The sequence below is a fragment of the Ailuropoda melanoleuca genome, chromosome 8, assembly GCF_002007445.2.
Source record: "Ailuropoda melanoleuca isolate Jingjing chromosome 8, ASM200744v2, whole genome shotgun sequence".
Classification (NCBI taxonomy): Eukaryota; Metazoa; Chordata; class Mammalia; order Carnivora; family Ursidae; genus Ailuropoda; species Ailuropoda melanoleuca.
The window spans coordinates 101,890,795-101,918,736 of NC_048225.1; the positions used below are offsets into that span (position 1 = coordinate 101,890,795).

General features: G+C 53.4%; 1 protein-coding gene across 1 annotated transcript in view; it reads left to right on the forward strand.

Annotated features, from left to right (window-relative positions):
• LGR6 (leucine rich repeat containing G protein-coupled receptor 6) overlaps positions 1–27,942 on the forward strand; it is a gene marked incomplete at its 5' end in the record, with an annotated part of 122,182 nt that overhangs the window by 25,729 nt on the left and 68,511 nt on the right. The window contains 3 exons of the mRNA XM_034667659.1: positions 188–259; positions 2,902–2,973; positions 10,793–10,864. Coding sequence (XP_034523550.1) covers positions 188–259; positions 2,902–2,973; positions 10,793–10,864 — 216 coding nt within the window. The remainder of the gene's footprint in view (positions 1–187; positions 260–2,901; positions 2,974–10,792; positions 10,865–27,942) is intronic.

Sequence of the window (27,942 nt, forward strand, 5' to 3'; positions counted from 1 at the left end):
TGGAAGGCCTGACTCCCAGCCCAGTGCTCACTCTTAGAGACTGCACCTGCTCCTGCCAGGCTGGCTTTGGAATTAGATGGCACGGTGTATGTGTGTGTTGGGTGTGCTGTGGGTGTCTGGACCTGGATGGCGCAGGTCGGGGCCGCTGGGCAGCTCACAGCTCCCTTCCCATTTTCTCTCCATGCAGAGACCTGAGCATGAACAACCTCACGGAGCTGCAGCCTGGCCTCTTCCATCACCTGCGCTTCCTGGAGGAGCTGTGAGTAGATGCTTTCTGGGGCTCGGGGGCGAAGCTTTGGGACCACTGATCGCTGTAGGAGCTAGGGCTCCCCAGGAGGAGGGCTGGAGGTCAAAGGGAAGGGAGTGGGAAGCTGTTCTTGATAGCGTATTCAGCTCATACCTGGGCCAGCTGTGAATCCCGCTGTGTGGGACCACATGGAATAGGCACTCAGAAACCTGGCTCTCGGTCTTCCCTGAGGCCGGCTCTAATTTGCTGCTTCCCCTCTGTCAGTGGTTGCTTCTCTTCCTGGGGGTCATCTTTGATCTGCTGTCATCCCTTATGTCCAGCTACCAGCCACCCCCATGTCCCAGTGGTTCGTTCTCTGCAGTGTCTCTCACCTCCACCCCCTTGTTCTCTATTCCCACTGCTACTGCTGTAGCATCACCCTCCCAGCACCCCTTGTTCTCTATTCCCACTGCACCACCCTCCTTTCCAATATACTCTGCCTGTCTTCAGGGAGCATCTCACCAGCTCAAGAACCTTCTCTGGCTCCTCAGTGCCCAAAGGATCTACTTCTAAGGCCCTCCTCCAACCTGGCTTAAACCTGCCTGGCCAACTTTGCTCCATTGAGGCCAGTCATGTTCACTGCCCTCGTTTCCCCTCCTGCATTTGAGCAGGAGACTTCCCCTCCAACCGGTGCCCACCATGTCAGGCACAATGCGTTCCTCTATCACTGCCAAACACATAAGCCCACTTCCTCTACCAACTCCTCCCTGGTTAATGCCTTCCCACAGCTGTTGCTCTCCATCTGAGTCCTTGGGGCTGGCCTCAGATCCAGGGGTACTTGTGAATAAATCAGCTCTTCGGTTAGAGCGCCNACCAACTCCTCCCTGGTTAATGCCTTCCCACAGCTGTTGCTCTCCATCTGAGTCCTTGGGGCTGGCCTCAGACTCCAGGGGTACTTGTGAATAAATCAGCTCTTCGGTTAGAGCGCTCGGCCTGTCTGCTTGGGGAAGCCAGGTCACTTTGCTCCCAGTGCTCGCATTCATCCCAGCCCTGTTCCTAACCTCCAACCCCTGTCCCCAGCCTGCTTTTTCTTGCTTTTGCACCACTGTCGATCCTCAGGGCTCTACTAAGGTTTGCTTAAACTGTGCAAAGCATGGGCTCCTGGCTCTGAAAACATTCACAGTTCCACCCCAACCCTGGCCCGGCTGCTGCCCTAACCGATTTCCTATCTCCACCCTAGACAGTGCTCCCCCAAGATGCTGTCAGCCTAACTCCCTGCTGGAGTTAGGATTTGATCAACCCCAGGGCCATGGCTGGGTTTGTTAGACCCCATACTTTTTGACCTCCCCCTCTGTGTGAAAGACAAGCTCAAGGTGCTCTGGGGGAAAACAAGATAGAAGTTCAGGGAGCTTCTAGGCGAGGCAGCAGAGCTGTGCCCAGCAGGTGAGCAGGGGAATGTGGGCCCCTGGGGGTTCTGGGTAAGGAAGTGGTCAGGGTGTGTGTGGGGGGAGTGTCTAGCCTGTGGACTGGGAAGCCTTCCTGGGAAAGGAGTATGAAGCCAGTGCTCAAAGGAAGTGACAGAATTGGAGGCAGCGAGGGGCCTTCTGAGGTGGAGATGCTGCATCTTGGGTGGGAGCGAAAAGCAGGTGCGAAGGCTGAGGCACTGGGGCAGGTGACATCCACGGCACAACCTGAGAACCGAAGGCTCATCTTCCATCTTTGGGTCCCCGAGAAGGGGTTGGGCCCCTGTTAAAGGTTCCAGCTAAAGGACCTTTCCATGCCAAATGCCCACCTATGGGGTCCAAGCTTGGGGACCTCAGATATCATGATGCCCTTCCACGCAATTTTTTTTAAAAAAGCAAATACCAAATAACAAGATTCTTAGTAAAGATATATTTTTAAAAAAGAAAACAACAGTTTCTGAGGTATGTCAGCCCAGCCTCTACACGCACAGCGTCTCAGTAGGAACCGAAGTATGTAGTAACGTCGTTGGGAACTCGGGAGATCCCAGGTGCCTTCTGCATCATCCGAGGTTTGACCCTGCTCAGTGTGGTTGGGGCATTAGGGCTATTCTGTCACATTTGCTCCCTTTAGAACTGGTGATCACCCCATGACAAACGTGGAGACACTTCATTAGACCCGGATGTTGGACTAATTCTAAAACCCCATTTCCTAACCCTCCTGGATTAGCGGGGGTTAGCTGTGTAGTTGAGGGCATGGGTAGACATGGTCCCACCCTGTCTGTACCTGGCCCTCCCCTGGTGACAGGATGCGGTGCAGTTCGGCAGCGGAGGGCGGCAGGTGAGTCATCCAGGTTAGCAGGGGAGAGGACTTGACACTGTGGAGCAGCCCGGAGCCTAGACACGAATCAGGTCTGGGTGACAACACCAGGCTCGGCCACTGCCTACCTCTGTCACCCTAAGGGGAAGTGACTTGACCTCCTCTCTGAGCCTCAGATCCCTCCTTTGAAATTTGGAAATAATTCTAGGCCCCTCACAGGGTTATTGTGAGAGTTAAGTGAGAATGGGCATGAAGCAGTGAACACGTTTATTGTTATCAATAAATGGTAGTTATCAACCCCTCCCAAATCCCAAGATGCTGACTAAGGGGGGGACCCCCAGTCCGCCCATTTTGTTTCCCTGCCAACATCACTGATGCTTTTCCCTGGTTCGCAGGCGTCTCTCAGGGAACCATCTCTCACACATCCCAGGACAAGCATTCTCTGGCCTCTACAGCCTGAAAATTCTGTAAGTATAAGTCTTCCCTGTTTTCCACAGATGCAACCTCGAGAACTGTGGGCAGGTTGAAGATTTGTAACCCGAGTCTTGGTTTGTCACTGGCTTGCTGGTTTCCTCATCTTTACTTTTCATTTTAATTGTGATTTCCATTTCTTTGCTTTCACCTTTTCTGTAACAAACCTTCTGATTTGTAAACAAACATTTCATTGCACCCGATAGTTATGGCAACCCTCCACGGAAGTCAGGGAAGTCAGGGATTGTTGTTTGTCTGTTTGTTTGTAATGTGAGTAATGACTAGAGAGGCAGGTCTTTGCTCTCCCCTTATGAGAACTATTGGGCTAGGAGAGGAGGAATCCAGATTGGATTTCCTTGGCCGTTCTTCCTCCTGAGACCCAACCTTGGTCTCTGCAGCTACGCCTCTGAGACCCCATTCCCACAGTAAATATCTCGCCGCCTCCCTCTATTTTCAGGCTTCTTCATCCCAGCTCCTTTTATTTTTCCTTTAAAGCAAAAGGAAAGTGAGAATTGGAGAGGACCTTGTGTTAGTTCACTAACTTACCCCCTTGCTATTGAACTGATGGCCCATTTTCGAGAAGGGAAAAACTGAGGCACCATCTCCTTCCATCCCCGTCCGTGGCTCACTTTGTCCCAACCAAGACTGTCTCCTGCAAGGCCCCCTCATGTTCTCATGAGGAGTGAGGATGAAATGTCATAGGGGAAGGGGATGCCTAGGGTCTGAAATTGGGTAGGAGGGGGTTCTGGGGAGGGCACATCACCACAGGGACGTGTTTGGAAAGAAAATGAGGGTCTTGAAGGCTGATCCTGGAGCGATAGAACTAGCATTTGGAGTGTCCCTAAACTGGTGAGCCATTCCCCAGTTCTGCTGCTCCCTCAGCCCTCACTTGACCTGCAGGTCTTCTTTGTATGGTTGAGCAGTTTGCTTACTGCACCAGAGAATCCGGCTGAATGGGTAAGAAGGGGCTGAAATCCAGTCCTGTGCCTGGCTTGGAGCTATAGCCACCTAGAAAGGAATCTCTTTTCTGAATGTGCTCAGAGTTGTTTATGGGCCAGCAATAATGGCCTTGGACCCATGGCCTGTGAGCTTCAGGCTTTTAGGTGGTCAGCAGTCCATGGTCCATGGCTAAGCACTTTCTTCCTTTTCATGCCGGTCTTGGACCCCTCTGGCCTTTAGCCTCTCTCTGGATCTGCGATCTGCCTCTGAGTCTCTGACTCCAGGGCTGTGACGGTCTCTTGTCCTTCCCTTCCTTTCTGCAGTGCCCTTGGGTCCTACAGGGTCTCTCCCCAGCCTCAGTCTCCAGGTCTCTCCTGCCTTCCCCTTCTCTGTCTCAGTCCTTGCTCTCCCTCCCTCTGCCCCTCTGTGCCCCGCCTCTCACTTTTCCTTCCTGCTTCTCCTCTTGGTCTGTCTTGATCCCCGTCAACATCGCTGCCCCGGGGTGTGGAGAGGCATCCCGAGCCAGACGCAGAGCGCAGGCAGCCTGCTTGGTGGCGTGTCTGTGCCCAGTGGCAGGCTCAGACCTGCAGCCAGGATTAGAGAGCGGGCTCTGTTTGCTGGGCCTTCAGAAGATGTGAGACTCATGTCCCGTTCCTAAGACTCGGGCTTAGAGATGAGCCTCCTCTTTCTTCTTTACCTGCATTAGGCAATAAATCAAAGCCTCGGAGAAACCGCAAGCCTCCCGCCCCCTTTCTGCAAACAGCGCCCTTGGCTCCATGAGCTGGGCGGCCAGGAGAGGCTGCTGGTTGGAGCCAAGGACAGCGGGACTCCCACTCCCCACTCTGTCATTGACCCCCACATTGCCCCTTCCTCGAAGACCACCTGGTCCCCCAAAGCCTTCGTGTCAGTTCTTTGCCTGCAGAGTTCTGTACTGAGAGAGGAGTTGGGTGGTCTTGGGGAGCTTCTCCTCTTACTCAAGTGCTTCAAAGCAGGGGATTCCTCCTGCATCTGGGCAAGAAGGACTTTCTGATGCCTCATGTTGATTCTCTTGCCGCCCTGCCCTTCCATGGCTCAGTGTTCAGAACTGCAAGAAAAATAGAGCAGTTAGGGCAGCTGGGTGGCTCAGTTGGTGAAGCATCTGCCTTTGGCTCAGGTCATGATCCTGGGGTCCTGGGATCGAGTCCTGCTTCCTGCTCAGTGGAAAGCCTGCCTCTCCCTCTGTCCCTCCCTCCTGCTTGTGCTCTTGTTGTCTCTCTCAAAACGAATAAATAAAAAATCTTAAAAAGAGCCTTGGTGACTTAAAAAAAATAGGGCAGTAAAGCCCACCATCAGGACAATAATCTCTTTTTGTACCAGGATACCGTCCCTTCAGCTACTCCCTTGTTTTCTTGGGGTCTGAGACTCTTACCTGAACTGCATCTTCCTTTCTCTCAGGCCTGACCCTGCAGGACACTGCTCCTTTCCTGTCAGGAGCAAAGGACAAAGAAGGGGGGATTCCCTCTCTGATCTTCTCCTAAGTGACAGTGGCAGGCCCCTCCCTCTGTCCTTCCCACCGCAGCCCCATGCCTGCCCTGGAGGTGTTACTCTTGGATCCTCTCCTTCCTCTGCTGCTTTTCCAAGTCTTGGAGCCCACAGGCTCTGGCCAGGCTCCTGTGGAGAGAGCCAGCCCTGCAGGGGATTTCCAGTCTCACGTCTTTTCTCCAGACTGTAGGTAGGAATGTCTGTCCTCTAGAGTCGGGAAGGCTGAGAACCTGGGTTCACTGCCCCTGCCCATCACCACCATTGGAACTGTCCTAAGGGAAGCACAGTTCTTGCTGCTGCTGGTGTGTGGGAGAGAGCCTGGCCCTTGGAGGGTGCCTGCCCTGTGTGTCCTGTCATGGTGAGGGGATGGAGGAGGCTGGAGCTCCTGTATCCTGACCCACAGCCTGAGGGTATGGAGCTGGCCTGTGAGGAGGCTGTCTTGTCCTAAATGGCTCCTGCCTCACACGGAGGAGGAAGAAGGTGAGAGAGAGAGAGAGGGAGAGAGAGAGAGAGGAAGAGGGAGAGAGAGGGGGAGGGAGAGAGGAAAGAGGGAAGAGAAAGGGAGGGGGGAAGAGAGAGAGAGAGGTGAGCAGGGAAAGAGGGAGAGAGAGGGATAGAGAGTGTGCCCCAGCCACCTCTTCGCTCACAAGCCTCTTTCCTCACATCTGCCTCCTCCCAAGGGGTTCATGAGTCTTGAGCCTTGGTGCCTTTCCTGCCAAGGCCACCACCATACCTATGTTAGGCGGGTCTGGCTCAGCTAGAAAGACTCCTGATGGGCTTCAGTTGCTTCTCACCAGACCCAGGTCGGGGAAACGGGGGTTGACAGTTGAAGGGCTTGCTTCCCCTCTCCATGCCCCCAAGAGGCTGGGCAAGAGATTTTCCCCAGACTACCTACACCTGGTTTGATCTCCAAATCTCTGGGAGACTGTGGTTTGGGGTTCCTAGCTCATGCCACCTTGGTGAAGCCTGAGTCTCAAAAAGGGGAGCTGTGGCTGATCCCATCCGAAGCCCTGGCCTGAGGCCACTGACAGGTGGGGCGGAGTGAATACCCCTTGGGCCCCATCCCTGAGGATATCTCCCTGGGCTGGCCTCTAGTGTTGCTCTCTTCATGCTGAATTGAGCGGCTTTCGATTGACTGTGTTTACTCTCCACCTGGCTGGACAGCAGCCATGCCTGGCCCAGAGTCAGGCTTCCACTGGTGTTGATGAAATGAATTGGACTGATGAGGGAGGAGAGACTTGTGAGCTGTTTTAGAGTGGGGCCTTCCTGCCTGGCTCCTGGGAGAAGGATGCTAGAAGCGCTAGGAGCCCAGGGAGATCCTCTAAGCCCTTCTCCTCCAGGAGGTGGAGCCTACTGCCCTCATCCTGTCAAAAGACTGGATGTCAGGAAATGGGTCTCAGGTGCAGCAGATCCCAGAACAGGTGGCAAGGAGGACACTCAGACTTCTTCAGTTTTCTTACCTTTAATATGGAGACATTGGAATACATTTGCCAACATTTTTAACTGCAGAAACTTAAAACACAAACACCTCCTATAGAAGTCCTGATATATAAAACAGATGAGGGAGGATTTCTCTGGTTACAGTGGATGAGGGGGGTGGGGAGACCCCAGGCTCTATCTTGCTCACCCACCCCAGTGACCCCCAAGGTCCCTCCACAGAACCAAAGGAAGGACCTTTGTCAACCACCAGTGGATCACCTCTCTGGAACCTTCTAGCTATTAGTGCTCACGGTTCCTGCACCCAAATGCCTCTCGAACTGGAGGGATATTCCCCAGCGGTGCTTCATGGGTAACTGAGGGAGGAGTCCCGAGGGCTAGGCTTCCGCTAGACTAACGGCTGCACATTAGAGCCACCTGGGAGCTTTCCTAAAATCCCTTGCCCAGAGATTCAGCCCCGGAGATTAATTGGGCTGCAATATGGCCTGGACACTGGGTTTAAAAAAAAAAAAATCTTTCCAGGTGGTTCTACCGTGTTTTGAGATCCAGTGCATTGGACAGACTCTGGCCCACCAGGCAGAACCAGGGCCAGCGAGAGAAGCAGGGAAATGTGGTCACCAAAGCAGTGGCCTGGGAGACGGACCGGCCTTACGCCTGATTCTGCCATTTGTTGGCTTTGTAATTGAGGGCAGGTCACCTCCCCTTCCTGCGCCCCCACCTCCTCAGTTGGAAAACAAAGGGCTCTTTCCTTCTAAAGGCACTTCCAGCTTTGAGGACCCATTTGTGTTTCCCTAAAAGAGTGATGGCTGGGAAAGGAGGCCAGGAACAGCAAGGGGAACAGTGCCAGGCCCAAAGCCAACTGCCATGCTGACCTTCAGCTTAGTGGGTTTTGATTCCATGAAAGCAAGGACTTTCTTGACAAACAGACCGGACTGCCTGGCATGGGCTGTGTTGTCTGGGGAGGTGCTGACTTCCCTGGCACTGGAAGGATGATTGTGCCCTGCAAAGGCGCTAAGGCATCTGTGTTGGGAGAGAGGTACAATTCAGAGACCTTAAAGATCTTTCTAGATCTAGGATTTGACAGAGGAAAGGGTAGGGGGATCTGAGCAGGTGATGGGGGTAGAGATACATTGCAATGATCAGGGGAGGTGGGACTCTGTCTGCAGAGTGACTAGGTGCAGCCTCTGGGGCCCCTGGAGGGGTGGGGGCCTGTGAGGTGGCCTGAGCAGCCTGTGGTCTTTCCTGTTTGCCCCAACCATTGTTTCTCCATCCCCTTGCTGCAAGCATCCTGAGGCCTCTGGATGAGAATCAAGGCAGCCCCCTGAGATTCCCAAGCGAAGTGCCCACTCTTCAGATGCAGGAGGTGGACATGTCTAGAAGGATAGAAGTATTAAGCAGGGCGGAGGGCAGCAAATGTCTTGGGTCCCTGAATATTGTAACTTAGTGAGGGTTTATGTATCATCTGGTAGCCTCTTCCTTTGAAAGATGAGAAAATTGAGGCCCAGAGAGGGGGAGTGACCTACTCAAGTCATCCAGCCAGTGATAAACGAGGTCAATAGTAACGCCCACTGACGTGCCGAGGGCTTCCTTTGCCTGAGACCCTGCGATGCGTGCTTCCTGGGGGTTATTGGATTTAATCTATTTAATCAGTGCATAAGGTCATTATCATCACCCCCAGTTTACAGATGAGCAAACTGAGGCCCACAGAGTTTAAGTAGGAGCTTGCAGCTATCACACAGCTGGACAGAGGCAGAGCTTAGGACCCACATCCAGGGCTGTCTGACATCTGAGCCTGTGGTGTGACTGCTACACTTTAAGGAAGCCTGGGAGGCTCAGATTTAAATTCTACCTGTTTTTTTTTTAAGGTTGATTTTTAATTAATTAGTTTAAAGCATGTTGTTGGGGGGGGAGCAGCAGAGGGAAAGAGAAAGAGGGGTCCAGTGCGGAGCCTGACTTGGGACTTGATCTCACAACCCTGAGATCACTGACTGAGCCACGCAGGTGCCCCTAAATTCTACCTTTGAAGCAAAACTGTAATTGGAGAGGTCCCATCCTGTGCTGTGTGGAGCCTGGCTCAGAGGGGCCCGTGGAGTGTGCTCCTTCAGGAGAACAAAGTATGAGCAGGAGGAGACCCTGGGCACTGCCTCTGCCTGCAGCCTGGCCCTTCCCTTCATGCTGCGCTCAGCCAGCTTCGGGGGCAGGGGCAGGGAGGACCCCAATGCCAAGGCCCCAGTTCTCTGCAGACCTCAGGGTCTGGCTCTCCTTCCCCCTTCTTTAGCTTGGCCTGGATCAGGGGCTCTTCTTAGTCTCCTGGCCAGGCCCGCAGTGAGGCCGACATTCTTTTGTTCTTGTGGTACTATGGTTTGGTTCATGTTTGGGATTCTTACCTATCTATAAAAGGAGTTTAGGAGAGGTAACAGGTGTGGCTCTGACCAAGATAGTCACATAGGAGGCTGGGTAACTACTCAGGTGTATTATCTTCCCACTCCTCATTTTCTGGCCCTGCTGATGGAGGCCAGGTGTGTAATGGTTAGGTGTTTGGACTCTGGGACCAAACCCTCTGGGGTAAGTTTGAGTGAATACATACAAAGCTCTACGATCAGGCACGTTAGTTGCTACTATTTTTCAACTTAAAGATTTTCAACTTCCTGAAGCACGGTGACCTTCCCGAGCATACCGAGCAAGATGTGTATGTCTGCTGACCTTTCCCCTCTGAAAGGTTGACAAGTCGCCTTAAGGAGTGGATGGATGCCATACCTGGCACACAGTAGGACTCACCGAGCGCTCATCCCCTCCAGGTTCCTGAGGCACCTGGACTATCAGGATGCACCCCTCGCCTCAGGGGCCGTGTGTGGACCAGGGGCTGCCGGACGGGGTGCTGTGCAGGCTGGCTGGGCTGGGGGAGGACCCACTCACTCTGCCTGGGGCACTGGGCAGCTTCCTTCCTGATTCCCCAGCTGTTCTCTGGACTCCAGAGTGCCCATACCCTGTGTGCCCTCCTTCTCCCCATTTCTGGGGCCCAGCTCTCCAGGCCTGAAGGTAAAGAACATTCGGATGGCAGTGCCACCCAGGGGCTTCCTTATCCTTTCTTCACTCCCTCCCTCCCTGAGATCCAGGCCAGCAGGATCCGTGCTCAGGGCCCCGCGTCTTAGAGTCCCTGTGCCTTAGAGTACCTTGCTCAAACATGTTTAAGGCCAGCTGTGATGTGTGGGCTCAGCAGAGCCACCTGGAGGGACAGCCCAGGCCTCCATGTCTCCCCTCTGCGTGATCTCTGACCCTCTGCCCTGCCCATCAGGTTTCCCAGGTGCCCAGAAGAGCCCCAGGACTCCTATCCGTGGGGTGGTCCTGGGGTCCTGTGGCCAGGCCAGTTCCAGAAGAGCAGCCTCCTGAGCGGATCGCGTCCGTCAGCTGGCATGTTATTTCTTCTGTGGGGCCGTGTGAGATGGGGCCGTCGGACTGTTTCTGTAGACATGGATTCCACAGAAAAATAGTTGCCTGGGGCCCTGCCACCCAGGGAGGGGTCTTGCTCTCATCCACATCCTCTCCTTCCTCACAGACATCTCCAGCCTTTCAGATACGGGTCTGGGGAGAAAAACCTCCATTTCCCAGTGTCCTTCCTGACCAAACCAACAGAATTGCAAGTGGTCTGACTTCCAGGTCGTCTTGGTTCCCCACATGTCTTCTCTCTTCTTCCTTGTCCCAGAGGCCCTTTTGAGACCCCTCCAGCCCCGTGCACAGCCCACAGTTCCTCGGCAGCCTCTGAACCCCACTAACGGGTCAGGGTGCTGGACCAGGGCTCTCTGGAGCTCGGAAGCTGGGGCGAGAGGGAGGGGTCTGGCGTGGGTCAGGGGTTTGAGGGAGGACCCCCCCAGCTGCACATGCTGCGTGGGTCCTCCAAGCCCTTCCCTCCCCTTACAGGATGCTGCAGAACAACCAGCTGGGAGGAATCCCCGCGGAGGCGCTGTGGGAGCTGCCGAGCCTTCAGTCTCTGTGAGTCACTGGAGGGCTGGGCTGGGGAGCCAGCTTCCTGGGGCTTGACTCACAGCCCGGGGCCCCCTGCCTCGGCTTCCCCTCCTTTCTGTGGGCCCCCCTTTCTTGCTCCATGTTCCAGAGAGCCGGCCGCTCCGGGCTTTGGTTTTTCCGGGGGTTTTTGTTGTCGTCAGTGTGTGTATGTGTATACTTGCGTGTGTATTCGGGAGGGAAGGCCCTAAGCCCCCACCGGAGGACTGTGGGAATGGGACCTCCCTAGGTGGGGCCACCGGGGCAGCGGTCCTGGGGTGTCTGGCGTTCTGCCATGGAGCCTGGGGCGGAGTGCCACCCAAAAAGTGTCAGGAAGGGGCTATCTTCCCCCACCTAGCCTGCTCTAGCTCCCAGGGCTTGTGGGGGGGCCAGGCTCAGACACCCATCTCCCCTACTTGTGGGTGGGACTGCATTCAGGGACTCATTGGCCACCCAGGACAGAGCCATCTCTTCAAGGAGCCCTGCAGTTCCTTTCTTGCCCAGTAGGGGCATCATGGAGGCAAGACAGTCCAAGGGAGGAAGCAGAAACAGGTGCTGTCTAGTGATGTAAGCTCGCCAGCTGTGATCCTCTGGGCCAGGTGCTGAGTGTTATTCATGCAGTGCACATCATGGGGCATGGGTCCTAGCAGGTGCCTAATACAGGCCCACTGAACCAACTGAATTTTCAAGGACATCTGTATCTGATGGGAGAGTAAATGGATGTTTTGGGAGAAATCAAAGTTGAGAGGCCTGGGCATAACATTTAACCATGGGGGAAACTGAGGCACAGTTAACATGCAGTGTGTCAGGACGAAGGCCCCTGGCATCCTCGGCCTGTGGGTTCTGCTGTGGTCCCTGCCCAGTCCACTGATGTATCTGATTCTAAACTGTCCACCCATCCAGGTGGAAGGATGAAGGAGGTGGAAAAGTGGCTTCCCTTCCTATAACCCATATTCAGGCCCCACTGCACCATAAATAGAGGGGTCCAGCTGTGGGGGCCCTGGCCAGCTATCTCTGCCACACCCAACCATGGTCAGGACTTTCTTCCCCTACCCCTGCCCTGGCTGTCTCCTACCCTCCTGCTCCTGTGTCTGAACCCCAGTGCCCCCCAGCTGCCTGATTGGCCCGCTCCTGCCTCCACTCACTCTCTCACCTTCCCACCCTCCGTCCCAACAAGTGCTGGGCCTCTGGACATCTTTTCTCCATCCAGGTCACCACTGAGTGTGGCAGGCAACCCAGCATTTCCCTAGAGGCCAACATCAGAAGATCAAAGGCCAGCAAATCCTGTGCTTGGTCTCCACCCCTGAACACAGACTAAACATTTGCTTAGGGCACCAGCAAAGCAGGGGCAGCCAAAAATGGAGGGATTCGTGTGTGCAGAATTTGACATTTCATCTAAAGTGTCAAAGAGGTATTCATAAGGGAAAAAAATTAGAATTTTGCTGGACTTCACACTTATTTTTAAGGTTAAGTTTTGTTTTAATTGTGAATCACATCTTTTGCCTGCTTAGGAATTCCAAAGGTCTTGTCTTTCACACCAGGCATGGTGCTTTGATGCTCTTAGGCAGTTTCTTCTGTGCTTTCTGAGAAACGGGCAGCCACTGTGGCTGGGGGACCTAGGTAATTGGCTTCTCCCTGCAGCCCTATTACTCCCCATTGTCTGGGCGGGTCAGGGCAGGGGACAGAGACCCAGTCCCCCACTTCCACAGTTTTAAGGCAGATGAACAGATTTTGGCTCTTGCAATCCTGTGAGGAGAACACTGTCCTGTGAAGCAGAAAACTTGACTTCACGTCCTGGCTCTGATCCCGACTACTGTGTCACTTACCCTCTCTGTGCCTCAGTTTTTCCACCTTCGAGTTGGGGGTAATTATCTTCCCTGCCTATCTCACAGGTTGTCAGGAAGATCAAATATATAGTAAACAGGAGAGGGATTTGTAAAAAGAAGACTCCACACAGCTGTGATGTGTGGTGAGGCTATTATGATATTATTCACTTAACTTGTCATTGATCTATTCATTTTACACATATTTTTGAGGCTTTGCCACGGAGGCAAAACCCGACTTGCATCTTGAAGAATTAGTTAGCATCAAGGGGGCGAAGAATCAGGGAAGGACATTCCAGGCAGAGGGAATAGCACGTGCAAAGACACAAAGATGAGGAACCCAGTAAATTCTAAAAACTTTGTAAGGAAGTGAGTTTGGCTGGACTGTGTGTGTGTTGGGGGGACTGGTGGGAAGGGTAGTGGTGGAGAGAGATTTGGAATTAGCAAGAGATAATGCCTAATGAGTAGGCATGGACCTTGCTAAGGATTTGAACACTCCTGGGCCACAGGAGAATTTTCAGCAGGAGAGCAGTGTGACAGAGTTTGCATCGCTGAAAGATTACTTCGGCAGTAGTTACGGAGGACAGCCTGGGGGTGTGGAGCCAGTAAGGGGCTGGTGAACCAATGGAGCCTAATGGCAACTGGAGAAAGGCAGGCGTAGGAATAGCAAGATGCTCTGTCGTCAGGACTCTGGAGCAGATGTCCCGGGTCGGCTCCTTCACTTACTACCTGTAAGGGCTTAAGCAGGTTAGTTAACCTCTCTGCTTTCTTTTCTTTATTGGTAAAATGGAGGTGGTGTTTATGTATCTCCATATGATAGAATGAAATGAGTTAATATACATAAAAAAAACCCAGTACCTTTTGTTGCTACGACTGCAGTTATTACTAGTGCTTGTGGTATGGGCTGGAGGTGGAGTTGAAGGGGGGGAGGCGTCAAGCTGATGGGCGTGTCTCTGGCTTCCACATCTGGGTGGACAGAGAGGCTGGTCACCGAGAGCCTGGCACATGGTGAGAGCCCAGTAAGAGTGTAAGGGAGTAGTGACCCCCGGAGGATGAGCGCTCTGGGGAGGGGCACAGGGAGAGGGGAGACACTGAGGTCCCTTTGGACCTTCTGAGGTACCTGTGGGTAGGGTGACCAAGCATCTCAGACAAACTGGAAAGGGGGTCACCCCACCTGCAGGACATCAGTGTGTGTGTGTGTGTGTGTTTTGGGGAGAAGAGAAGGAGCGCATAACCCAACTTGAATGTTCTATTTGCTAGGTGTTATATCCTAAGCTTTTGGAAGCTGGGGACCTCTAAGTGAGGCTCTGTCCTACTAGTTCAGGTTCCTCCCTCTCAGTCAGAGACAATAAAACCAGCCCAGGTTGCTAGGCTGAAAGGGGAGGTGGGAGCCAATGACAATTTGGGGAGCCCCTCTGTGTGCCAGCGCTACTTGAGATGTTTTGTGTGTGTGATCTGACTTCATCTCGNGGGAGGTGGGAGCCAATGACAATTTGGGGAGCCCCTCTGTGTGCCAGCGCTACTTGAGATGTTTTGTGTGTGATCTGACTTCATCTCACAAAAACTCCTTCATAATTGCCTCCTCTGTTGGCAGATGAGGAAATAGAGGCTCAGGTAGGTTCAGAGACTATTCCAAGGTCAAAGCTAATGAGTGGGGAAGGCAGGGCTATACCCCAGTGTTGTTCTGCGGTGCCCTTCCCATCATGGCTCAAGGGAAGTCACTTTTGGTGGCTATCACCGGATGGCCCTCTCTCCTTCCCGATAAATACAAACAAATGGAAATTTCCTCCTTCCTGTAGGAAGTCAGTGGATCAGGAAGGCAGTATATAGGAGACATATTCCTGCCCTTGTCTCTCCTGGGGATGGTATATCCTCCCCAGAGCAGGCCAGACCCACCCAGGGGCTCAGGGCCCTGGGAAAGGCCATTCCTTGCCACCAAAAGGCAGGGTCCCTTCACAAACTCTTGTGGACATTCCTGGAACCTCAGTGAAAGTTCAGTCCTTTGCTTCACCTTCTACCAGCTAGAACTAGACACTGGGGAAGAGAAAGTGGGTTTGGATTAGTCAGGAGTGGGGTTGGGTTTAGGGGATGGGGCCCTAGGTGACCAGTTGGGCATGGTACACAGGCTGTTTGGCTTGGCACCTGGGTGGGTAGCACCCAGCTCCACAATACCCCCTCCCTGGATACACTTGCTTCTTCCCCGACCAGTGTGGGAGGGAGAGGATGGCAATACCAGATGTGTCACGCCAGGCTTGAGCCAAGGCCAAGAGAAACCACGGGAAGCCAGCAGAGCCTGGGGGAAAATAGAAACTGGGTGGGGGTGAGGCAGGGCCAGGGGGAGAGTGCATGGAAAAGCAGAAAAACAGCCCAGAAAGACCTCAGGATGGGGCTGGGGTGGGGCCCGGGAAGCACAGGCTGGCTGATCCCTGGAGAAGAATCAGAAAAGCACAGTGGCAGGAATAAAGGGGAGAAAACAGGAAAACAGCCCAATCCTGGATACCCTACGGGGAGAAATGCATAATTGCAAAGGATAGCCACATGAAACTGGCCAACATTGTGCCGAGCTGGGGAAATTAATCAAGAGTGGTGCCAGACTCCAAACTGAAACCCAAGTTAGAAGCACCACAAGTCCTTCAGCGCAAGCCAGCCAATCTAAAACACATTGGCTGCCTGCCGCTGAGGGGGTTGAGTTGGAGAAGTCGGGGCTGGAGAGGGGTATGTGTGTGGGGGGTGTACCTGTGTGCATGGGAAGGCAGCTGGGCTCAGGGTGATGTGGGGAGGGAGTAGTGGTTCCCACTTATCACACTTCAAAATGCACATTCATATCTCATTTAATCCTGAAATCCCATTTTGGGATAGAAGCTACTCTTCTATCATTCCCATTTTATAAAAGGGGCAAATAAAGGCCAGAGAAGTTAAACAATTTGCCCAAGATCCCACAGCTAGGATGTAACTGAGCTGGCATTCTATTTTAGCTCTAATTCCAAAGTACCATGTNTTTTTTTTTTTTTTTTTTTTTTTTTTGAGAGAAAGAGAAAGTGTGTGCGTGCATGTGCATGTGCAAGAGGAGAGAGCAGAGGGGGAGGGCAGAGAGAGATGGGGAGAGAGAATCTTAAGCAGGCTCCATGGCCAGCATGGAGCTCATCAGGGGCTCGAGCTCATCACACTGAGATCATGACCTGAGCTATAATCAGGAGTCTGATGCTTAACCGACAGCCATCCAGGTGCCCCCAAAGTATGATGTTCTTAACCTCTATCTCTTAATGCCTCTTCTAAGACACATACTTTAGGATCCAGAGACCTGGATTTAAGTCCTGGCTCTGTCACTAACTAGTAGTGAGGCCATGGTCAAGTCTCCCTTTCTGAGCCCAAGGTTCCCTATCTCTAAAGTGGGAGGGTCAAACGAGATGATTAGCAGACAGGTGTCCCAAGAGAAATGTGTCAAGCTCCAGAGATACAAGAACGCCCTAATGGGATTACTGGCCCTGTTCCTCAGTCGGTGATTGCTGTGTGCTTGCTGTCTCTGGGTCTCAGTTTCTCTCTGTGCAATGGAGAGCATTCTCCTTGAACCCTTCCAGTCTCCTGGGAATTTGTGAGGAGGGATGAGGAGGAAAGACTCAGACTTCTCCGGGAGAAAATGGCTAAACCATTCTGGCCAGTGCCAGAGGCCAGTTCTATGAGGACAAGGATCAGAAAAGGTGAAAGCAAGGGGCTTCTGAGTAGGTCCCCCTCATTCCATACATCTGACCCCCCTCCAAGGGACAGTTGTCCCCCCAGATGGATGACCACAGCCAGACTAATAATAACCAGCTCTTAGAAGGCACTTGTGTGCCATGTGTGAGGTCTTCATCCTTCTTACCTCTTACTCCTCGCAGTCCTCCTCTGGCATGCTTACTACTGGTAGTCTCACTGCCCCATTTTATAGAGGAGCAGACCACTGAGGCACAGGGAGAGTGATGTGACTTGATGAAAGTTATTATAGTGAGTATGTAGCAGGGCCATGGTCCAAAACTCAGGCAGCCTGGCCCAGAGTCCACACGTATAACTGTGGTGCTGGGCTGCCTCTCAAGGGCGTTCTGAGGCTGCTGAGTGAGCGGACGACAAGCCCTGAGGACTGCATCATCTCTGGGGACCAAGGTGTTTCCAGAGCGCCTGCTCCCAGGGCTGGCTTTGGGTGGTTCATTCTGCTGGAGGATGCCCGAGAAGCCAGGACTAGGCTCTTGTGGTCCTTACTCTGGCAGTTCTAGGGTTGAATGGAGCCAGTTTTTGCTGCTCTCACCAAGCACCATAGACAGCGTGGCTTGTAACTGGCAGAAATTCATCTCCAACAGTTTGGGAGGCTGGACGTCTGAGGTCAGCTTGCCAACATGGTTGAGTAGGGGGATGAGGGTCTTCTCCTGAGTTGCAGACTGCCGACTTCTGGTTGCCCCCTCATGTCTGGAAGAGCAGAGACAGGAAGCAGGCTCTGTCCTGACTCTTACAAGGGCACTAAGCCCATTCACATGGGTTCCACCCTCGTGACCTCACCTAATCCTAATCACCTCCTGAAGGCCTCCCCTCCTAAATCCATCACACTTCAGTCCATAACAAAGGGAGAGTATGGGTTGCCTGGGGAGCTAGGGCTGCTGACACTCTGGTGTGAGCATTGATCCCTAAAGACCACTGGCTTTGATCATAACCCCCAAAGAGAGAGGGCCTGAGGCTGGTTGTCCCTAATAACCACCTACTTGTGAAGAGCATTAAGATCTTTCTAGAAATTTTTCATGAGGAACAGCTTTTCTTTTTTTCTTTTTTCTTTTCTTTCNAGAGAGAGGGCCTGAGGCTGGTTGTCCCTAATAACCACCTACTTGTGAAGAGCATTAAGATCTTTCTAGAAACTTTTCATGAGGAACAGCTTTTCTTTTTTTCTTTTTTCTTTTCTTTTTTTTTTTTTTTTTTAAGATTTATTTATTTATTTGAGAGAGAGAGCACAAGCAGCCAGGAGGGACAGAGGCAGAGGGAGAGAGAATCTCAAGCAGATTCCCTGCTGAATGCAGAGCCCAAAGCAGGCCTTGATCCCTTGACCCTGAGATCATGACGTGAACTGAAATCAAGAGTTGGACGCTACTGAGCCACCTAAGCGCCTTTGGAACAGCTTTTCTATTTCACCCTTGCAAGGAGTTGCACCAGCATTTATAGCCCATTTTACAGACCCACCTGAGAGGGAAGTTACGGCAGGGGAGGGGGGGTCCTCTGCTCAAGAATCCCCAGTGAGTTAGAGATGGAGTCAGGAGGGGAACTAAGTAGGGTCTTCTTGTGGTGAGGACAGAAGAGCCCAACCCTGACTTACCATACCACTCACAGCCTCCCTGAAGCAAATCTTTGAAAGGCCCCAGTGGAAGGCCAGGTTGATTTCAAGAGAAAGAGCCAGTAATGCCTAAGACTGGAGAATTCCCTCAAGGAGGCATTTTCTCTGCTCTCCTGAGCACCGGTGGCAGGAGGAGGACATCACTGGGGGAGACAAGGAAGGTGCCTTTGAGGGAGAGAATGGGCCAACACAGTCATGAATAGAACTTGTAGAATAGTGGTTCTCAAAGTGTGGTCCCTGGACCAGCAGCATAAGCATTACCTGGGAAATGCAAATTCTCAGGCCCTACCCTGGACCTACTGAAACAGAATCTGTGGACCAAAGAGACCAGCAGTCTGTGTCTTAAGAAGCCCACCAGTGGATTCCATGAACACTGAAGATTAAGAATCAGTCCTGGAGAAAAGAGATCTATTTGTTTCCTTGGGCCGCCATAGCAAATTGGGTGGCTTAAAACAACAGCAGTTCATTCTCTCATAGTTCTGCAGCCCAGAAGTCTGAAATCAGGGTGTCGACAGGGCCTCTTGCAGCTTCTCTTGGTAGCCAGCATTCCCTGTGGCCACATCACCCAGTCTCTGCCTTCCATCTTCACGTGGACTTCTCTTCTCTTTGTGTCTCTCTGTGGTCTCCTGTTAGGACACTTGTCATTAGATTTAGGGCCCACCCAGACAATCCAGATGATCTCATCTCAAGAGCCTTGACTTGATCACAACTGCAAAGACCTTTTTGCCAGATAAGTTCTCCTTCACAAGTTCTGGGAGTTAGGACATGGACTTACCTTTTAGGGAGCTCCTCTCCAACCAGCCACAAGGAATAAGAGGGAGAGCAGAGAAGGGCAAGTGAGCCTGCAACCCCCGGGAGAGCACATGGGGTGAAGAGCTGAGGGTCAGGTCAGAATGAGAACAGGAGGCTTACAGAGGGCAGTAGCCCATGAGCCAGCTGTGTGGCCATCTGGCAAAGTAGGGCCCAAGGGTGGCAGGCCCAGGGAGAAAAAGGCCAGGTAGTTCTGATCCAAGTCCCATCCCAAAGATGCCCAGTCTGCATGGAGAAGCCCCCCCAAGCTGCCCCTGAGCCCTTCAGGTGATCTAGTAAATCTTGTCAGTCCCACCCAAACTTGCCTGCCTGCCAGAAAGGGCCCTGAGGCCCAGCCATGCTGTGGGGCCCAGCTGAGGGGTCCCCAGGGACGCACGAGGTGACAGATGGCCTCCCTGGCACAGCTATTTCAGGCTCCATGATTATATGCTACCGTATTTGGATCTCCCCAAGGTTCCGGGAGTTGATTACTACATTCGTCTGGGGCAGAGGCCGCTCTGAGGTGGGTGGGTGGGCGGGCACGCGGGCAGCCCCCTGCATGTGATGAAGCTCTGAACATGGGTAATTTGGCTCCAGGAGACTCTAGGAAAGTGTCCGTGGTGGGCTGGGCCCTGGCATCCTGCGGAGGTTTTTTCAGCTGTAAATACTAGTCTGGGATAGAGCCGGCCCAAGCCGGGCCACCCAGGAGCAGCGTGGTGCCTCAGCCCCAGGAGGAACACCTCAGTCCACACTTGTGGGTCTCCCCACCCTCCTGCCCCTTGAGTCCCATGGAGCTCTTTGAGGCTTAGGCCCAAGAGATCTGAGAGAGGCAGGAGTACCCTGGGTCGGGGTGNCCTTGGGACCCGATGACTCAGATGTGATTTAGGTGCACATGGGCCCCAGGTAGAGCCAAGAATTGGGTGACCCCCTCCCCAGTGGGGAGAAGACAGAGGCAAGTTTCCATCCTCTTGTATTAATGCCCTCTCTGAGCAGCTGACATCAGGGCAGAGCCCTGGCCTGGGTCCTGGGTATGTCCAGAGGAAAGAGGAGATCTAGCCCCTGGCGTCTGTCTATCTATCCATCCTTCCACCCTTCCACCCTTCCATCCTTCCCCATTGGTTTGTTTGTTCAGGCTTTGCTCAGTGCCAGAATGCCTGGCTGGGAAGTTACTGAGATCAGTCATAACACAAAAGCCTGCCTTTCAGCAGCTCATGGTTTGATGTGGGAATATCACACACACCCAGACGCCCACCTTCACTCCGGCCCTCCCATACACTACGGTCTCAAGCTTCCAAGACAGAAAGTCAGTGCAAGTGAACATGATACAAAATTAGTGTATAAGAGCAAAATGGGAGTTGGCCAAAATGATGAAAACCAGGTGAAGCCCAGTAAGGGTGTGATTAGAATCCTACTGGTGGTTAATGTTCGTTGAATGCTTACTGTGCGCCTGGCCCTAGGCTAATGCTTAGCAGGTATCACCTTTGTTCCTTGTGACAAATTTCTACAGGAAGTACTATGATTTCCATTTTATAGAAGAGAAAATTAAGGATTGGGGAGTTGATCATAGAATTGATAAATAGTTCACCTGAATTCCAAGCCCACCATCCTAGACAATGCAGATGAAGTCCGTAGCTGGGAGGGACCGCAGAGGTCTGGTTCCCACGGTCGTCTGCTTCACAACACTTAGGGAAGCTTATAAAGTGCCCCAGCCATTTCTCATAGCGCCTGACTAGGAATCTCGAAGGCAGATGCCCAGGACTCCAGATGTGAAAAAGAGTCCTCCCAGGTGCTATCTGAGGCAGAGCCAGATTTGGGAACCACTGTTCTGACCCTCACTACTCCAAGCATGGCTCACAGGCCAGCNTGGATTCCATGAACACTGAAGATTAAGAATCAGTCCTGGAGAAAAGAGATCTATTTGTTTCCTTGGGCCGCCATAGCAAATTGGGTGGCTTAAAACAACAGCAGTTCATTCTCTCATAGTTCTGCAGCCCAGAAGTCTGAAATCAGGGTGTCGACAGGGCCTCTTGCAGCTTCTCTTGGTAGCCAGCATTCCCTGTGGCCACATCACCCAGTCTCTGCCTTCCATCTTCACGTGGACTTCTCTTCTCTTTGTGTCTCTCTGTGGTCTCCTGTTAGGACACTTGTCATTAGATTTAGGGCCCACCCAGACAATCCAGATGATCTCATCTCAAGAGCCTTGACTTGATCACAACTGCAAAGACCTTTTTGCCAGATAAGTTCTCCTTCACAAGTTCTGGGAGTTAGGACATGGACTTACTTTTTAGGGAGCTCCTCTCCAACCAGCCACAAGGAATAAGAGGGAGAGCAGAGAAGGGCAAGTGAGCCTGCAACCCCCGGGAGAGCACATGGGGTGAAGAGCTGAGGGTCAGGTCAGAATGAGAACAGGAGGCTTACAGAGGGCAGTAGCCCATGAGCCAGCTGTGTGGCCATCTGGCAAAGTAGGGCCCAAGGGTGGCAGGCCCAGGGAGAAAAAGGCCAGGTAGTTCTGATCCAAGTCCCATCCCAAAGATGCCCAGTCTGCATGGAGAAGCCCCCCCAAGCTGCCCCTGAGCCCTTCAGGTGATCTAGTAAATCTTGTCAGTCCCACCCAAACTTGCCTGCCTGCCAGAAAGGGCCCTGAGGCCCAGCCATGCTGTGGGGCCCAGCTGAGGGGTCCCCAGGGACGCACGAGGTGACAGATGGCCTCCCTGGCACAGCTATTTCAGGCTCCATGATTATATGCTACCGTATTTGGATCTCCCCAAGGTTCCGGGAGTTGATTACTACATTCGTCTGGGGCAGAGGCCGCTCTGAGGTGGGTGGGTGGGCGGGCAGGCGGGCAGCCCCCTGCATGTGATGAAGCTCTGAACATGGGTAATTTGGCTCCAGGAGACTCTAGGAAAGTGTCCGTGGTGGGCTGGGCCCTGGCATCCTGCGGAGGTTTTTTCAGCTGTAAATACTAGTCTGGGATAGAGCCGGCCCAAGCCGGGCCACCCAGGAGCAGCGTGGTGCCTCAGCCCCAGGAGGAACACCTCAGTCCACACTTGTGGGTCTCCCCACCCTCCTGCCCCTTGNAGTGTATAAGAGCAAAATGGGAGTTGGCCAAAATGATGAAAACCAGGTGAAGCCCAGTAAGGGTGTGATTAGAATCCTACTGGTGGTTAATGTTCGTTGAATGCTTACTGTGCGCCTGGCCCTAGGCTAATGCTTAGCAGGTATCACCTTTGTTCCTTGTGACAAATTTCTACAGGAAGTACTATGATTTCCATTTTATAGAAGAGAAAATTAAGGATTGGGGAGTTGATCATAGAATTGATAAATAGTTCACCTGAATTCCAAGCCCACCATCCTAGACAATGCAGATGAAGTCCGTAGCTGGGAGGGACCGCAGAGGTCTGGTTCCCACGGTCGTCTGCTTCACAACACTTAGGGAAGCTTATAAAGTGCCCCAGCCATTTCTCATAGCGCCTGACTAGGAATCTCGAAGGCAGATGCCCAGGACTCCAGATGTGAAAAAGAGTCCTCCCAGGTGCTATCTGAGGCAGAGCCAGATTTGGGAACCACTGTTCTGACCCTCACTACTCCAAGCATGGCTCACAGGCCAGCAGCACTGAGGAGCCATGGCACGTGTTGGCAGCGCCCTCTCTCAAGCTCCAGTGATCTGAATCTGCATTTTAACAAGACCTACCCTTTTACGTTCCAGGCTATCGGTACGCAATTACAATTTGAGAATCACTGTTCTGTTGTCCAGGAGCTTCTGGGGCACCGTGCCCCTCTCCCAACCTCAGTTAAGATGGGCCACGATCATTCCCAGCCGTCCATGCCCATTCACCCCTGCCCTTATCCCCTAGGCCCTAAGGACTTTCTATGCAAAGTCCTCAAGCCTTGAAGCCCCTTTTACGTCCCCATCTCCCCTTGTCACCTGTAGGGTAGAAATGCGAGGTTTGGAATGGTTTGACTGTGGGCCCACCTAGAGGCAATGAGCTGTACCAGAGGATCTCTTGGAGGATGCAGGTGGAGACGCAATGGTTAGACTTTGGGAAGAGCTTCCCAGCTGCCTAAAACCACAGGGATGGGGAAAGTGTAGAGCACTTTGTTCTGAAAGTCCTCTGGAATCACACTCGCCACATTTGGCCTAGGGGCTGGAAGGGATTTGGCCCCATCTCACTCCGATCCACTCTTGACATTTTCTGGGAGCTCACAACATCTTGTCAAAAGTCTTTGCCACGGAAACCTTGGAGTAGTCCAGAGAGGAGGTAAGAGAAGGCTCAGATCAGAGCCAGGAAGAGGTGGAGAGAGTGCCTGCGTGCCTGAAGCCAGCCGTTCCTGGCTGCGCCCCTGCCACCAGCCGCCCGCTCCCCACTCCCCAGCCTGCCGCCATCCTCCATCCCGGTGAGAGAAGACAGTCAGGGGCTGGGAAAGTGTGGTCTTTTCCGAGAGTCTATGAGTAATTTTCCACCCGTTTATGAGCCTTTGGAGCCAAGGTGGCTGCCAGCTGCTTGCTGGAGTGAGGAGATCCACACACCAACTGGAAAAGGCTGTGAACACGCCGGGCTCCTGCTCTGGCCACCGGCTGAGGCTACGTGGGTGGAGGCTGCCCACCCCAGACCACAGGACCTTAGAATACCCAGCTGGAAGGCGCTGCGGGGTCACCCAGTCCAAGTGCCTCTTCCACAGGTGAGGAAACCAGGCAGCCGAGANCACTTGCTGGAGTGTGGAGATCCACACACCAACCGGAAAAGGCTGTGAACACGCCGGGCTCCTGCTCTGGCCACCGGCTGAGGCTACGTGGGTGGAGGCTGCCCACCCCAGACCACAGGACCTTAGAATACCCAGCTGGAAGGCGCTGCGGGGTCACCCAGTCCAAGTGCCTCTTCCACAGGTGAGGAAACCAGGCAGCCGAGAGGGGAGGCGACTCTCCCAGTGTCACCCAGTGAGTTAGTGGCAGGGCTGCAGCTAGCTGGAACCCAGCTCAGGCCAACAGATGCTTTTTGGCTCTGAAAGGAGACGATCTATTTATGAGCCTCTGTGACTTCTTCAACCAGATGGCTCTAAGAGCAGTTGTTCTGGAATATGACCCCCTGGGAGACTCTCTCACCAGGGTGACTTCTTTCCCCTCGCTAGCCCTAACACCTGCTTTTGGACTGGGAGCCAATTCCTTCCCCTGTCACCCTTAAACAAAATAACTCCAACAATGAGCTGGTCAGAAGGACCTTTGGGGACCTTGGAGGGGCCTGGGTGATGAGAGGGAGGAGAAAAGGCCCACAGTGCTTGGTGGGGGCGAGCTGCTCTGGGGTGGTGGCTGTTGAAAGGTTGTTGAGCCTTGGGGGGCCCTGACAGCCCCTGGAGAGGAGGTCACTTTTGTCCCCTTGCAAAGCAATCTCTTCCCTGAGGAAAAAGGGCAAGCTTGGCCATCCCAGCTCTCACCCCTCTCCCTGTGTCTCCTAGAAGAAATGAACTCTTTCTTCAGGGGCTTTTTCAGGGTGTCTTGTCTTGATCACCTTGCAAGTGGGAATGCAGCCCCTTTGTGGGGTTGGGGGCCACAGAGGACCATCCAGCAGAGGTGACCTTGGCCCCATGCCTCTCTTCAGTGTCAAGGTGACAGTATGGGACAAGACTGAGGGAAAAGAAGGCAAGAAGGCAGGAGACGGAAGGGAGGGAAAGAGGGAAGGGACTTTCCCGGAGCATCTCCCGTGTGCCAGACATCACACCAGGTGCCATCAGCAGCTGGCCTGCCAGTACCACCAGGACTCTGCCCCAGGCCCCTTCCAGCTGCTGCTCTCTCTCCTCTCCCCTCCCCTCCTTCCAGTCCCCACCAGTTGCCTCCACTTTGTCACCTTCAGTCCAGCTTCTGTGGGCCTCTTAGACCTTCAGAATGGTTCTTACCGAGGTCACTGGACCTTCTCTGAATGCAATATGCTCTTTCCAGAACGTATCTCATGCCGTCTTCTAGCAGCATGTGCTAGTGTTGACACTCTCCTCCAAGTCCTCTCTTCCTGCTGCTCGTGTGCATGGAACTTGGTCTCCTGCTTCTCGCCTACCTCTCTGGCCACTCCTCAATTTCTTCACAGGTGCCTCCCCCCCTGCCCACCCTATAAATGGCAGAATGTGGAGGCGGGGGCTCTTTCCTTGTCCCTTTGTTCTGTTTGCTCCTCAGTTTGTCCCCAGGCAGTTTCTTATCTGCCTGTGGGCTCAGTTCCCCTCCACGCTGATGGTCCCGGGTCACCCTCTCCAGCCCAGACTGGCACGTGAGTTGCCCATTGGAATCTCCACTTAGATGAGCCAAAGGTACCTCACACAGAACATTTCCCACATGTTCGTCATCTTCCCTCCTGTGGACAGTCCTTCTCCAGCATGCGCTGTCCCAAGAGATGGCACCACCGTTCATGTCACTCCCTCATCCAGGGACTTGGCAGTCCTCCTTGACTCTCACCACTCCCACATCTCATCGGTCAAGTCCCAGGGACTGTACATCCAGATTGCTTGGGAATAAGTCCTCCTGCCTTTCCTCCCCTGCGCCCCATCATCTGCCTGCCACCATCTCTTGCCTGGCTTGCAGCAGCAGCTTCAAAATGGCCCCCCATGTCCGTTCCGAAGTTATCTTAATCTGTCCCCCACATCGCAGTTACGTGGGTCCTAAAACACAAATCTGATCATGTCACTCCCCTACTTAAAATTCTTCAGGGGCTCCCAATTACCTCAAGACAAAGCCCAAACTCCTTGGCTCAGCTACAAATTGCCACCTGGCTCCTGCCTTCCTCCCCCTGGTTCACCCTCCCGCCTTTGCCAGAGCTGGAGGGAGCGACGCGTGGCTCCCCTGGGCCTGCAGCCCGTGTTCCTGAGTGTTCCTGGAACACTCGTTCCTATTTCTCCTTCTGCTCACCGACCCAAGTCCCACTCACCCACTAGGCCTTAGTTTAAATGCCTTCTCCTGCGGGAGGCCTTTTCTGACCCCCCCCAATCCATCCATCCAGGTGCCCCCCCAATGCACTCACAGAGCAGCCTGCAATTCTATTCCCTTCCTGTTTCCTTGTCCACATTCCCTTCTACAGAGTACACTCTGAGTTCTGTGAGGGTAGAGACTGCATCCATTTGTTTAATCCAGGATTCCCCACACCTAGAACAGTGCCGGGTATGTAGTAGGCGCCTGGACATCTTTGCTTGTGAGGGTGTGAATGAATGAATGAGGAGACAGGGTCAGAGAGCTGAAGTAATTTGCTCAGTAACACACAGTTTGTGCGACCGAGGGCTGGGGTTTAAGCTCGAGTGTGTCTGATTCTGATGCCCACGCTTTGTACCACCGCTCACCGCCTCCCTCCTGCCTGTGGGTGCTTCCAGAGAACATTGGAGCCGCCCTGAGAAAGGCGGGAAGTCTAGGGGACGAGGGCTCTTCCTGCCCTCTCCCGTCACTTTTAGGGGAGGTAGGATAGCAGACAGAGCTCAGAAAGGAGTGAGAGCATGGAGGTGACCCAAGGGGTTTAAAGTGAGAGGAACGCAGATTACAGCCTGATACAGACACGCCGTGGCTTCGGCCGTGTGTGGGTGCTCTCTGCGCTGTGTGTGCACCGAGAGGAGGGGTGAGTGGGACCGTAGCCCCCCACCATCGGATGGCGTGTTTTCAGGGGCTGCACTTCAGTGTGTGTATCAACCTAAATAAAACAGAAATGGGAAATAAACTTATTTTTTTAAAACCCAGGTCATACCTTCCAGAGCCAAGAATAACATTATTTAGAACTACCTGCTACTTAGGGTTGATGGCTGTCCCGGCAGCCCTTGGCCCTTGTGGGGCATGGAGCTCTTAGTAAAATAAAGCAGCAGGGGCTGGGGAAGCTGACTTCTCAGGCTGACTACCCGGGGGGCATTCATAATTTCCAGAGCTCCAGCGTGGGGAGGGGGTGGGGATGAAGAGGAAAGCCCGGATTCATCCCAGCCAGGGAGTCAGGACGCTCTATTCCCCACCTGGGACAGCCCCCCAGTCCATTCCCCTTTCCTTCCTGCTCTGTCAGCTACAGCCGACAGGAATGAGGCTGCTAGGCCTCCTCAGGGAGCCACCAGGCCTTCTGGGCCAATGCAGCTGCCTCGGCCCCCAGCCTCAGCCTCAGCGGGCTCCCCTGGCCCCCATTAACCTGCCTTTCAGCTACACATCTGCTGACCTAGGGCCTGAAGGGCCTTATAGTAAAAACTCCTTTGGAACATCTGGAGTGCAGGGGAGGGGCCCACCTGGAGGAGAGAGGAGGTGGGAGCCAAGAGAGGGAAAGGGGACTGAATGGGAGAGCACTGTCTGGTGTGTGGGGTAGGGGAGGTGCTGGGGAGGCTGGAAGGAACTAAGTAGTCCCTGGGTTCTTAGTTCTGTTGTTTGTTGAGGCAGAATGGATCAGAGGGGGTGTGGTGAAGGGTGAGGCCCAAGGCTCCTCCAAGTCCTCAGACAGCGCTGTGTAAGTAATCTTGCTTCTCTGATCAGAAGCCACCCACAGACCCCCAAGGACTACCTGGGGGAAATCTTCATTTGAGTTCTATCTGCTTTCATGTTGGTGTCCCTGCTTTCCACCCACTCCAGCAAAGTCACTGACCCCTACCTCCCCTGAGCTCCCCAAACCTGTCCTCTTCTACCCCCAAGCTTGGCCTCAAGCTGTTTCTCAGACTAGGATGCTTTTCCTCTTCCTTTCTGCCAAACCTTGCCTCTCTACTTCCTATATCAGTGCCACATTCATCTCTCCAGGAAATCCTCCTACACTGAGTCCATCTGACTCTGCGCCCAGTGGACACATGAGAAACACTAGGTACCTGAAGCAGGGATCCTCAGTCTTCATGACCAGGAGGGCAGGAGGGGAGGCCTAGCCAGAGCAGAGAAGGGAAGATTCAAGCAGAACTCTTCTTGTCTTTGCAGGACTTAGAGGAGAAGCTGATCAGATTCCAGATTGGTGGAGAGGGACAGGGTGTGGGTACAGACAATAAATACTCTTCAGGAACTGTCTAGAGATCTGGTTTCAGAACTGGGGCATGGGGTGGGGTGGGTATTGGGACACTCAGTGGTCACCTTCTGGCAAGTCTGAAAAGTTCTGAGAAAGGGTTGCATGCCTAGCCCAGGGGAAATGGCTTCCCTTCTT